At 34.5% G+C, this 14,611-nt stretch overlaps 1 protein-coding gene across 6 annotated transcripts in view; it reads left to right on the top strand.

Moving 5' to 3' along the window:
* Positions 1-14,611, top strand: part of CTNNA2 (catenin alpha 2) — a 957,367-nt gene that overhangs the window by 899,616 nt on the left and 43,140 nt on the right. For all 6 annotated transcript variants that reach the window (XM_035001191.1, XM_035001192.1, XM_035001190.1 and 3 more), the window contains one exon: positions 10,847-10,952. In XM_035001191.1, coding sequence (XP_034857082.1) covers positions 10,847-10,952 — 106 coding nt within the window. The remainder of the gene's footprint in view (positions 1-10,846; positions 10,953-14,611) is intronic.

Genomic DNA, 14,611 nt, shown 5'->3' with positions numbered 1-14,611 from the left:
AAAGTTTTTATTTAAATTCCACTTAGTTAATACACAATATAATATTAGTTACAGGTGTACAACATAGTGATTCAACACTTCCATACAATACCTGGTACTCATCACAGCAAGTTCACTCCTTAATCCCCATCACCAATTTTATCTATTCCCTCACCTGACCTCCCTCTGATAACCATCAGTTTGTTCTTTATAGTTAATAGTCTGTTTCATGGTTAGTCTCCCTCTCTCTCTTTTCCCCCCATTTGTTTATTTGTTTCTTAAATTCCACATATGAGTGAAATCATATGGTACTTATATTTCTGTCACTGACTTATTTTGCTTAGCATAATACTCTCTAGCTCCATCCATGTCATTAAAAATGGCAAGATTTCATTCTTTTTTATGGCTGAATAATATTCCTGTGTGTGTGTGTGTGTGTGTGTGTGTACCACATCTTCTTTATCCTTGCATCAGTTGATGGACACTTGGGCTGTTTCCATAATCTGGCTTTTGTAGATAATGTTGTTATAGATATTGGGATATATTATCCCTTTGATAGTATTTTTTAATTCTTTGGGTAAATACCTAGTAGTGCAATCGCTGAATCATAGAGTAGTTCTACTTTTAATTTTTTGAGGACACTCCAAACTGTTTTCCATAGTGGCTGCACCAGTTTGCATTCCCATTGACAGTGCAAGAGGGTTCCCCTTTCTCTGCATCCTCACCGACACCTGATTCTTGTGTTTTTTAACTTAGTCATTCTGACAGGTGTGAGGTGCTATTTCATTGTAGTTTTGATTTGCATTTCCCTGATGATCAGTGATGTTGAGCATTTTTCATGTGCCTGTTGGCCATCTGTATGCCTTCTTTGGAAAAATGTCTATTCATGCGTCTATTCATGCCCAGTTTTTAAATGGATTGTTTTTTGGGTGTCGAGTTTTATAAGTTCTTTATATATTTTGGATACTCACCCCTTATCAGATATGTCATTTGCAGATATATCCTCCCATTCCATAGGTTGCTGTTTAGTTTTGTTGATTGTTTCCTTCACTGAGCAGAAGCTTTTTATTTTGATCAAGTCCCAACAGTTTATTTTTGCTTTTGTTTTCCTTGCCTCAGGAGACATATCTAGCAAGAAATTGCTATGGCTGATGTCAAAGAGGGTACTTCCTGTGTTCTCCTCTAGGAGTTTTTTTTTTTTTATGGTTTTACTTATTTATTAGAGGGAGGGAGGGGGAGAGAGAGAGGAAAGAGTGGGGGAAGAGGCAGAGGGAGAAGCAGACACCCCACTGAGCAGGGAGCCTGATGCAGGGCTCCATCCTAGGACCCTGAGATCATGACCTGAACCAAAGGCAGACACTTAACCAACTGAGCCACCCAGGCGCCCCACTCCTCTAGGATTTTTATGTTTTAAGGTCTCACATTTAGGTCTTTGATCCATTTTGAATTTATTTCTGTGTATGGAGTAAGAAAGTGGTCCGGTTTCATTCTTTTGCATGTTCCTGTCCAGTTTCCCCAACACCATTTGTTGAAAAGACTTTTTCCCATTGGCTATTCTTTCCTGCTTTGTTGAAGATTCCTTGACCATACAGTTGTGGGTTCATTTCTGGGTTTTCTGTTCTGTTCTATTGATTTGTGGGTCTATTTTTGTGCCAGTACCATACTGTTTTGATTACTACAGCTTTGTAATATAACTTGAAGTCCAGAATTGTGATGCCTCCAGCTTTGCTTTTCTTTCTCAAGGATGCTTTGGCTATTCCATATCTTTTGTGATTCCATACAAATTTTAGGCTTGTTGGTTCTAGCTCTGTGAAAAATGCTATTGGTATTTTGATAGGGATTACATTAAATGTGTAGATTGCTTTGGGTAGGGTAGACATTTTAACAATATTTGTTCTTCCAATCGATGAGCATGGAATGTCTTTCCATTTCTCTATGTCATCTCCAATTTCTTTCATCAGTGTTTTATAGTTTTCAGAGTATAGGTCCTTCACCTCTTTGGTTAGGTTTATTCCTATGTATCTTATTATTTTTGGTGCAGTTATAAATGGGACTGATTCTTTAATTTTCCTTTCTGCTGCTGCATCATTGGTGTATAGAAATGCAACAGATTTCTATATGTTGATATTGTATCCTGTGACTTTACTGAATTTGCTTATCAGTTCCAGCAGTTTTTTGGTGGAGTCTCTTGGATTTTCTATATAGTTACATGAAGTTACACATGTGATAAAATGGCCTGTAACTTACACACATATACACACAACTGCATGTCATCTGCAAATAGTGAAAGTTTTACTTCTTCCTTGCTGTTTTGAATACCATTTATTTCTTTTTGTTGTCTCATTGCTGTGGCTAGGACTTCCAGACTATGTTAAATAACAGTGGTGAGAGTGGACATCCCTGTCTTATTCCTGACTGTAGAGAAAAAGGTCTCAGTTTTTCCCCATTGAGGATGATATTAGCTGTGGGTTTTTCACATAGAGCCTTTATTATTATTATTATTTTTTTAAAGCCAGTTTTTTTTAAGGTTTTATTTATTTGAGAGAGAGAGAATGAGTGAGAGAGAGCATGCACATGAGAGAGGGGAGGGTCAGAGGGAGAAGCAGACTCCCTGCTCAGCAGGGAGCCCGATGCAGGACTCGATCCCAGGACTCCAGGATCATGACCTGAGCCGAAGGCAGTCGCTTAACCAACTGAGCCACCCAGGCGTCCCACATAGAGCCTTTATTATGTTGAGGTATGTTCCCTCTAAATCTACTTTTTTGAGGGTTTTTATCATGAGTGGATGTTGTCCTTTGTCAGATGCCTTTTCTGCTTCTATTGAAATGATCATATAGTTCTTATCCTTTATTTTATTAATGTGGTGTATTACATTGATTTTTTTTGTGAATATTGAACCACCCTTTGCAACCCAGGAATAAATCCCACTTGACTGTGGTAAATTATTTTTTTAATGTATTGTTGAATTCAGGTTGCTAATATTTTACTTGGAATTCTTGCATCCACGTTTTCAGGGATATTGTTCTGTAGTTCTCTTTTTTAGTGGAGTCTTTATCTGGTTTTGGTATCAGGGTAATGCTGATAGATTTTTGTATGTTGCCTCATAGATTTTTGTATGTTGGTTTTATATTCCACAGTTTTGCTGAATTCATTTATTCCAGTTTGTTTGTTTTAGAGTATTTTGGGTTGCCTACATAAAAGATCATGTGTCTATGAACAAAGATAACTTTACTTCTTCCTTTCCAGTCTGGATGACTTTTATTTCTTTTTCTTGCTTAATTGCTCTGGCTAGGACTTCTAGTATTTTGTTGAGTAGAAGTGGCAAAAGGGGCACCTTTGTTTCTGCTTTCAGAATAAAAGCTTTCATTCCTTCACCATTGAGTGAAGGATGTCAGCTCTAGGTTTTTAAATTTTATTTAAGATCAGATAAAATTGAAAAATAATATGACAGTTAATTTTAAAACTAAAAATGGATTAATCATAGGACCCAGTAATTTTGTTCTTGGTTATTTATCCTGAAGTATGAACATTTATATTTACCCAAAAACCTATACAGAAATATTTATACCAGATATATTTTTAATAGCCTAAAACTGAAAACTACCCACATGTCTTTCATTTGAATGATGGTCAAATAAACTCTGGTGCATTCATTCCATAGAAAACTACTTAGCAATACACATATGCAGCAACTAGATGAACTTCATGGACCTTACACAGAGTGAAAAATACCTACCTCAGATGATGACTATTATATGATTCCATTAAGATAATATTCTTGAAATAAAAATAAAGAGATGGAGAACAAATTATTGATTATCCTCTATGGGTCAACTATGGGCGATTACCATTAGGGAAGGGGGGCAGGTGATACAGAGTTAGTATAAGAGAACCTTGTGTTGATAGTACATTTCTGTACCTCAATTGTGGTAATAGTTACATGAAGTTACACATGTGATAAAATGGCCTGTAACTTACACACATATACGCACAACTGCATGTGTAACTGCTGAAATGTGAATAATCTCTGTAAATCTTATTATCAGTTTCCCACTTTTATTGTACTGTAGTTATGCCAGATGTTAACATTGGGGGAGGCTGGATCAAGGGTGCATAGGACATCCTCATATATATCCTTGTAAGTTCCTGGGAACTTCAAAATGCAAAGTTAAAAATAGAAGAAATAATTAAGTCAAATTAAACTCAGTTCCTCAGTCATACTAGCCACATTTAAGTGTTTTATAGTCACATGTGTCTAGGGGCTGCTATATTGGACAGTGTAGAATTATAGAACATGTCCATTATTACAAAAATTCTCTTGGACAGCACTGCTATAGATAGATACTCTGACGTCTGAAGGAGTTTCATAATTCACTCCTGACCTATGCAATGATAACATTAAAAGAAAATGCTACCCTTGTACATATGTTGAATTCAGGGTCTCTTCTTTTAAAGATACTGGTTGTTACCCCACAGTTACCACCCAACTTCCAGTAAGAGCAGCCACACAACCTGGCACAACATAAAGAAGCTAGTAACTTTGATTCCCCCACTCCCCCAAGAGACACAACTATCTTTTCTATCTCCTTTCTCTTCTGTTTATGATGTGGGAAAGTGGGTCATGTCACTGATTCTATATTCAAAGAAATCTGTGCTTTGAAACTTTTTGAAACTTGCCTGATGTTCAGAATCCTATACTAGATAGGGTTTTCCAGATGTTTCAAAGAATTTTCTTAATTTATTTTCAAGAAGCAATGAGGATGAACATAGCTTTAACTTCACTTTAGTACCTAAAAGTACTTATGAATATCTAGACTATTCCATTTAGTAGTTGATAGTTTTTCTTGTGCTATTATCTGGGTAATTATAATGCTTTCTGTTTTTATATTTACATTTTTAAATTTGATATTCATATATATTGTAAAATTATTACAGTAAGTCTAGTTAACATCCATCACCATACATAGTTACAAATTTTCTTTGATGAAAACTTTTAAGATCTACTCTCTTAGTAACTTTCAAATTTTTTTTTGAAAGTAAAGTAAGAATTTTTTTCTTTGATGAAAACTTTTAAGATCTACTCTCTTAGTAACTTTCACATATACAATTTATTATTATATTATTATTGTTATTATTATTATATCCTGACAACATAATTTTACAGCTGGGGGTTTGTACTTTTTAATTTCCTTATCCCATTTCACTACCTGCCCTCCTCTTACCCTCCACCATCCCCTCCACCCTGGGCCTCTGGTAACCACTAATTTGTTCTCTGTATCCATGAATTTGAGTATTTCTGTATGGTTGGTTCATTGGTTTTGTTTGTTTGTTTGGGTTTTGTTTTGTTTTGTTTTAGATTACTCATATAAGTGAGCTCATATGGTATATTTCTTTCTCTGTCTGACTTATTTCACTTAGCATAATACCCTCAAGGTCCATCCATGTTTTCACAAATGACAAGATTTCATTCTTTCGGGATGAGTCAAATTCTATCCCAAAGGAATGAAATCTGTATATGTATACACACACAGTGGGGTAATAACTAGTATCTTTAAAAGAGAGACCCTGAAGTCAACATATGTACATATAACATATATATACATATGTGTATGTATATATCTATCACTTTATCATTTATTCCATTTAAGATATTTAGATTTTCATATCTTGGCTATTGTAAATAAGCATGCAATCATTGGTGTTTTCATTTTCTTTGGGTAAATACCCATTAGTAGTATTGCTGGACCATGTGATAGTTGTATTTTTAATTTTTCAAGGAGCCTTCATACTATTTTCCATAATGGCTTACCAATTTACATTCCCACCAGTAGTGCATGAGAGTTCCCTTTTCTTCACCTCCTCACCAACACTTATTTCTTTTCTTTTTGATAATAGCAGTTCTAACAGGTGAAAGCTGATCTCTCATTGTGGTTTTGATTTGCATTTCCCTGGTGATTAGTGATGTTGAGCACCTTTTTTAGGTTTCTGTTGGCTATGTGTATATCTTCTCTGGAAAAATGTCTATTCAGGTGTCTCACTCATTTTTAAATTGGATTATTTGCCTTTATTGCTACTGAGTTTGAGTTCTTTATGTATTTTGGATATAACTCTTTATCAGATATATGATTTGCAAATATTTTCTCCCATTTGGTAGGTTGCCTTTTCATTTTGTTGATGGTTTCCTTTATTGTACAGAAGCTTTTTAGTTTGAGATCATCCCACTTGTTTATTTTGCTTTTGGTGTCAAATCCAAAAAATCTTCAAGACCAGGGTCAAGTTGCTTATTGCCATGTTTTCTTTCAGGGTTTTTATGGTTTTATGTCTTATGTTCAAGTCTTTGATCCATTTTGAGTTTATTTTTATGTACAGTGTAAGATAATGGTCCAGTTTTATTCTTTTGTGGCTATCCAGTTTTTCCAACACCATTTATTGAAGAGACTGTTCCCCATTGGATAGTACTGGCTGCTTTTTCGTAAGTGAGCTGACCATATATGTGTGGGTTTATATTTACATTTTAAAGTAATACATTTACTCATGTAGAATTTAAAAATAAAAAAGTACATAATTTAATCATAACAAAGACTATAGAGGAAAAAATTTACTTTTCAATCAATGATCGAGGGACATTTGGCTACTGGTATGAAAAACTAAAGTAGGATTGTGATTTCTGTCTTATCTTATACACAAAAAAGAAACTGCATGTGGATTCAATATCTAAATATGAAAAGGAAACTTTAAAATTTTAGAATAAAATGGGAGACTATATTTATGATCTTGGGGTAAGGATGAGCTTTTATTTTCCAACTTCATTGAGATATAATTGACATACATCGTTGTGTAAGTTTAAGGTGTCCGGTGTATTGATTTGATACACATATATATTGCAAAATGATTACTACCATAGTGTTAACACCTACAGCAAGGAAGAACTTTTTTTTTTAAGATTTTATTTATTTATTTGCGAGAGAGACAATGAGAGAGAGCATGAAAGGGAGGAGGGTCAGAGGGAGAAGCAGACTCCCCGCCGAGCAGGGAGCCAGATGCGGGACTCGATCCCGGGACTCCAGGATCATGACCTGAGCTGAAGGCAGTGGCTTAACCAACTGAGCCACCCAGGTGCCCCAAGGAAGAACTTCTTAAAGACCAGAGGAAAAGCACAAACTCTAGTAGAAATGATTTATACATTTGGTCCAGTAAAATTAGAATTTATATTAAAAAACTGTAATGAAAGTAAATATACAGGCTAAGACTAGAAGTAATTTGAAGCATGAATAAATAACAAAAGATTAGAAACCAAAATACCTAAAGAGCTTAGATACCAATTTAGGTAAAAACAAGCAAGCATTAGGAAAATATGCAAAAGCTTATATTAACAACTCAGAGATAAAAATGATCAATAAATGATAAAAACAGACCCAGCCTTCTCTGTCATTAAGGTAATGGAAATTAAATTTTTTCATATCCATCAGAAATATAAGCATGACAGAAATATAAGCAAGTAAATATTATTTAAATTGACAAATATGTACAGAATAGTTCATGAAATATGAATGTACAACTTGAACATCATTGTAAAAGTAACCTGTATAACCATCACCCAGCTCCAGATGCCCCCATATACCTCTCACAGATCACAGTACCCTTGCTCTCCACTGGTTGTAACTACTACCTTAAGTTTTGGCAGTGGTGTGCTGATTTTGTGGTGGGGGGTGGAGTGGGGAGTAACCCTTACTTATGCAGCATTTGCTGATTTCCATGGAGTAAGTACTCTTATCATGTCAAATTTCAAGCAACCAGCAAGTCAACTGACTCACCAAATTCTTTAAAATTTAACAGCAGCTCTTATGAGAATGTGCAAATCTACTCTAGCACTCAACTGCCACTTCCTAACTTCTTTGCTTTTTCTTCTTTTTCTTCCTTTTTTAAAAAAAGTTTTATTACCTAAATAATCATCCTCAAATAGTTTGTATTAGTTGCTTCTCACAACATCAATATTATTATATTACTTAATTAAATTGTTTTTGAAGGCTTCCTGTATTCTGGAAGAGTTTAAATAACATTGAGATTATCTTCTTTTTAAAGGTTTAGTGAGTTCCTCTGAGACACCACCTGGATTTACTGATTATTTGGACTAGCTTTCTCTTTAACAGTTTTATTTCTTCCATGGAAATCAGACTCTATAGATTTTTCAAAATCTCCCTTCTGGTCAGCACTGGTAAATTATATTTTCCTAGAAAGCTAAGTCCTTGAGGTTCTCAAATTTATTTATATGTATTAAAAGTAGTTTTATGATACTTTTAATTTTCTGTTTTCTAAGGTTATTTCAGTGTTACCTTTTTTTTACTTCTAAATATTTGTTTTCTCCTATTTTTTCTTGATAGTAATCTAGGTATATTTCTTTACATCAGTTTTGTCTTCTTTCTTTCTTTATTTTTTTGAGCCTATTCTAGATTTATTTCCAGTGTTTCATTATTCTCTAAATCATTAATCTGTTCTCATAATTTTGTTAATTTTTTCCTACTTCTTTCTAAATTCCCTGAGTCAGATCATTATTGTTTCCATTATTTCTGGTACATTCATGTTTGTAATGAAGGCCATTTGTTTTCCTCTGAGATCACTACTTTAGCATTCTTATAAGAATGAAACATATATAGTAAAAAGAGTAAAGAGTACTAAATTGTGATTCAGGACACAGAGGTCCCAAATGTAATTCTCTTTTTCTGTATCAGTCTATCTGCCAGTATCATCTTGGGCATGTCAGTTAGCCTTCCTCCTTCAGTTTCCTCAACTAGAAAATAAGGAAATATTTGATGATCTCAGAACTTCTATTTTGCTGTTTCATTTAATGAAATACATTCCTATCACCAGCTTGCCACTTCAGGAATTTGAACTGAGTCTACAAAGTGAACTCTAGTCTCAAACTTCTTAAATAACAATATACTAGTTTGTCTAAGTACTGTAGTCTCCTGTGTAATCACAAAAACTGTTCTAATCATTCTTTGGCTGCAAGATGGGAGTCTGCACCTTAGCCAAATCACTCTATAGGTGTTCCTTACTAACTTAGCATATTTTGTAATAATCAATCAGCTATTGAAAGTTATATAAAGTTGATGAGGAATCATTTTCCCAAATCCTTTGAAATTCTTAAATAAACACACACGATTGTCAGTAATAAAAAAAGTAGGCAGCGTCCACCTATTTGTGAATGGGTTAAGATGAGGCAAAAAGTAACAAATATTATGTCAGAGTAAAATTGTAAAAAAGAGAGATTCTAAGGCCTGGAAGTTACAGAAAAATGTGTAATAATGACAACAGTATTAAACATTGACAGATTCTGCATCTAAACCTTCCTAAGAAATATAAAGCAAAAACAAGGAAAAATTTATTTAGAGATAGCAAAAAAAATTTTAGAAAATGGGAGCCAGATTGTCCCAGAATCTTATCCATATCACATAATATTTGCATGTAAAATCCCTGTCATATTTAAAAATCTAAGTAGTAATTTAAAAAAAAATCAATGTCCTTTGTGGAAGAATTGATGTTACCACAGCAAAATGAAATATCTTTTAAGTTTTGAATTTACCAGTGTGTGTGTGTGTGTGTGTATTTAAGCATTGACATGAACACAATATATTTTTGTTTTTGCTATGAATGTAAAAAATGCCAGAAGGGAAATTGGGAGGAAAACTGAACAAAATGCCCTTCATTTACATTTATTTTCTGAAGCCATTTGAAGTCTCCCATTTTATAAAATGTTATTATATAACAATGGCAGTCATTGCCCACTTTATAGATCTCTACATGTTCTAAATAAATCGCTTCTGAGTAGTTTTTCTCCACATCTCACCACATCTCTAACTATAGGAATGTAATTTTGTAGCCTTAAAAAATGCATTGATTTTTAGATGCACATACGGAGAGCAGAATATGTAATAATGCTTAAAAAAAGAATAAATTTATTGTTTTATTTACCTCTCAAGAAAAGAGAAAGTAAAGTTACATACTACATTTTAAGGATTTATGATGCAGCATAGTTTCCTTTTCTTTTATAATAAATATTTAAAATACATGTAATATTAAACAGTCCACCAAATTGAAAACCTTACATGAAAATATGGGACAATGGTTTGGAAGCATAAAGATAACTGCTGTCACACAATGTTTCGTGTGTTCCTTCATAAATCAGTACCAGAAACATATACAAGCCAATGAGAGTGAGAGCTCAAAAGATTTCTGAAATTCTGGCCGAATAGTTCCCAGTTATATACAAGAGACCATTGCTTTCAAAGTGTCAAAGAAGACTTAAAAATATAATTAATACAACATAGTGCTGGCCATGGTATGAAAGACAATGCATGTGCATTTATTTTGGTTAGACTCTGATTTAAATGTAGAATTTACACTATGACCTTTATAAAAATTAGATGAGTTAATAAATTTTAGTTCGTTTTTCTCTCCTCAAAACTGGGAATAATGATGCTTACTTGCTAAGGTTGTAATAAACACAAATGAGGTAGTGTATATAAATAGCACAGGCACACGTAAGTATTTAAATATTAAATTCCTATTGCCCTTGTAGTGATCATCTTTTTTTAATGAACCGCTGTTTAAAAATAAAGAAATTAATGTAAAGAATAAAATATGAGCATGCACATCAAAATAGGGAAAAATATTCCTTAAAAGTGAATGGAAGTAAAGTGCACTATTAACATGGAAAATGAAGTGAATCCAGAAAATGTTCAAAATTCCTCTAATGTGGCCAGAATAAAATCAAATATAAAAGCAAAGTCCTGGACAAACAATATGGTAGGTTTGTTTATTTCTTCTCAAAAGTGAATTTCTAATTATGTTATATATGTTGTTTCAGAGGCAAAGGCCCATTGAAAAATACATCTGATGTTATTAATGCTGCCAAGAAAATCGCTGAAGCAGGTTCTCGAATGGACAAATTAGCTCGCGCTGTGGCTGATCAGGTAATGTTAGAGGGAAGAGCAAGCACATGCTGCGTGGTATCATTAATTAGCGCTTGGGTTCTGCAATGGATTTTATGTACCCTATTAAATGCTTCTGAAGGATGAATTGTAATCACTAACATTTTACAAACAGGACTCTAACTCTGCAGAGACTGAGCTGATGGCAAAGGTAGGGTCAGTTCAGGAGGGATTCATTAAAGCCCATGACCAAAACTTCTTGAGAAAGTAGAGTACCTGCTACTTAAGAGACATAACTCCCAAAGCTTGGATTATGCTGGCTGCCCTCATTCAGCAAGTCAAGTACACTACATAGGGAGGAAGAGAAAGAAGAACTTTAACTTTTGTTATTTCATATTGATCTTACTGTATTGATGCTCTTTATAATTCATAATAATTAATGCACTAGCATAAATGGGATGAATCCACACATAATCAAGAACCTCCAGATCTCATTTTCATCCGGATTTGAAGGTATCACAGATAAATGAAATTCACAGAGTATCTTTTCAGACTGAAATCGGATACACGTTACAGTAGTTCTCAATCTCACCTTGAATATTTGAGATAATCTCCACACTTTTCATGTTATGTGGCTTAAACTGGAACTCTAAAATCCTGTTCTAAATATGTCTCATTGCAATAATGTCCCATTCCTTATAAGAGTACTTTAGGCAGTAGACTTTTACAGGTAACTAATTCTTATTCTTATTATGAGCATGAATTTGCTTACTAGACTGCAATGCAGTGATGCTCTCTGGAGACACTAAGAGGCATAGGATTATTCCTTCTCCATAGATGGCCCTAATCTCCTATGATTTTTGAGTTGCTTCTCATCATTTTCTTCCTTCATTCCTTAATATTTGGCTGTTGCCATAAATACTTGCTGTCTTCTTTTTCCAAAGAAGACATCCAAATGGCCAAAGACACATGAAAAAGTGCTCAATATCACTTGGCATCAGGGAAATCCAAATCAAAACCTCAATGAGATACCACCTCACACCAGTCAGAATGGCTAAAATTAACAAGTCAGGAAACGACAGATGTTGGCGGGGATGCGGAGAAAGGGGAACCCTCCTACAGTGTTGGTGGGAATGCAAGCTGGTGCAGCCACTCTGGAAAGCTGTATGGAGGTTCCTCAAAAAGTTGAAAATAGAGCTACCGTATGATCCAGCAATTGCACTACTGGGTATTTACCCCAAAGATACAAAAGTAGGGATCTGAAGGGGTACGTGCACCCCGCTGTTTATAGCAGCAATGTCCACAATAGCCAAACTGTGGAAAGAGCCAAGATGTCCATCGACAGATGAATGGATAAAGAAGATGTGGTATATATATATACAATGGAATATTATGCAGCCATCAAAAGGAATGAGATCTTGCCATTTGCAACGTGGATGGAACTGGAGGGTATTATGTTGAGCGAAATAAGTCAAACAGAGAAAGACATGTATCATATGATCTCACTGATATGAGGAATTCTTAATTGTAGGAAACAAACTGAGGGTTGCTGGAGTGGGGGGTGGGGTGAGAGGGATGGGGTGACTGGGTGATAGACACTGGGGAGGGTATGTGCTCTGGTAAGCGCTGTGAATTGTGCAAGACTGTTGAATCTCAGATATGTACCTCTGAAACAAATAATGCAATATATGTTAAGAAAAAAAAAAGGTAGTGGGAGGGGAAGAATGAAGTGGGGGAAATCGGAGGGGTAGACGAACCATGAGAGACGATGGACTCTGAAAAACAAACTGAGGGTTCTAGAGGGGAGGGGGTGGGAGGATGGGTTAGCCTGGTGGTGGGTATTGAGGAGGGCACATTCTGCATGGAGCACTGGGTGTTATGCACAAACAATGAATCATGGAACACTTCATCTAAAACTAATGATGTAATGTATGGGGATTAACATAAGAATAAAAAAAAAATACTTGCTGTCTTCAACCTCCCAGATTCTAAAGTTCTTCGGGTCAATACCAAATTCACTCATCTTCTAAACACTGAAAAGAAAAACACATGATTAAACTATTAAGTCTACATTTAAAATAAGCCAACAGGTTGTCTCATTTTAATTTTTTTTACATATATGATGGCTAATCCAAGGGAATGTATTTTGCTTGCTTTAAAATTTTTGAGAAACACTTAATAGTAAAGATTATTCATCAAATATTACCATCATTTGACTATCCCCTAAAATTTATGTGGGTTGAAGACCAAACCATTACTGAGTTGCTAATTTCAGGGCACTATCAACTGCCAGGCTTCCTGCAGTTTGCAGCATATTGAACTGCTTTATACAGAGTTCCATATGTATCCCAGAAAGTTCATGGAGACAGTGAATATACTTGGAAATATGCATGGGTGTCTGCAAACAAACAAAAATACACCAGCCAGGAAAAAATACCACATTTTTTTCCTTGCAAATGTTGAGGGCACTTGGGATGAGAAGAGTGAGAAGAGATTGGTGGTGGTCCTGAAAAGAGTTTTCTGAGGAAGAACTTCTTCCCAGAAGGGAAAGTGGATGGAATTTGGATGTTTTTTCCATTAAACTCTGAATCTTAGTCACTGAAACTGTTTCTTAGTATGTTTAGGCTCCTTGAGTTCAATATTTTTTATTGTGATTTTTGTTTTTGCCTTTGCATTTTTAGACCCTTATTTCCAACCATTATGCAAGTTGAATCCTAGCCAAAAACAGTTTTGCTATCTGGAAAGCATACCACACGTGCACACAAACAAATCCCAGGATTCTAGATGTATTTGGAAATTAAATGACAGAGTATTTAAATGCTATTCTATGATGACTTTTAAAATAAACAGATGAGGGTTAAATATAACCCTCTCTTTGTGGCATTCTGTCATCAGCTGTGAAACAACTTGCAATTTTTGCTAATGTTTTGTCTGAATAGGATGCTTCTTTCTCAAAATCTGCACCTATTTCTATGATACAAGAGTTATTTTTCTTGGTCCGTCATGCTTTTATGTGTGTTTTAAATAATAGAATAGAATGAGCAATAGCAAGGAGTGTATTTGTTGCCTTTATTTTGCCTGAAAATATTTTTATGAAGATTTGAGATACACAAGCAATATAAACTTTTTACGGACTGTTGCATTTTTAATTACTGTTCCATTGAGATAGAATTTCCAGTTTAATTTGCTGCAAGGTATTTGTATCAAAAGCCTTGTCAGCCCTCTAGGGAGATATCATTTTAAAGTTAATTCCTTTCAGTATATGGGTCTCTGGAGTAGGATAAATATTACAGTATTAAGTACTTGTAGAAAGCTAAAAACAGTCTCTGTGGGATTCTTTCTTGATAAATGCAGTTAGTGAAAAAAGTACCATAATGGTGTTATATATAAAAGAGACCCCTATGTCATTTATTAAAGAAATGGTTATGTCACAACTGCTGGCTTCACATTATTAATGAAAAACTGCCTGCCTTTCTTTTCTTTTCTTCTTTCTTTCTTCTTTCTTTCTTTCTTTCTCTTTTTTTTCTTTTTCTTTCTTTCTTTCTTTCTTTCTTTCTTTCTTTCTTTCTTTCTTTCTTTCTTTCTTTCTTTTTCTTTATTTCTTTCTCTTTCTCTCTCTCTCTTTCTTTCTTTCTTTCTTTCTTTCTTTCTTTCCTTTCTTTCTTTCTTTCTTTCTTTCTTTCTTTCTTTCTTTCTTTCTT

The sequence above is a fragment of the Mirounga leonina genome, unplaced genomic scaffold (assembly GCF_011800145.1).
Source record: "Mirounga leonina isolate KUSES-001 unplaced genomic scaffold, KU_Mleo_1.0 Mir_125, whole genome shotgun sequence".
NCBI classification, from domain to species: Eukaryota; Metazoa; Chordata; class Mammalia; order Carnivora; family Phocidae; genus Mirounga; species Mirounga leonina.
Note: the sequence above shows the minus strand (reverse complement) of the source record. Positions and strands in the feature narration are given on the sequence as shown.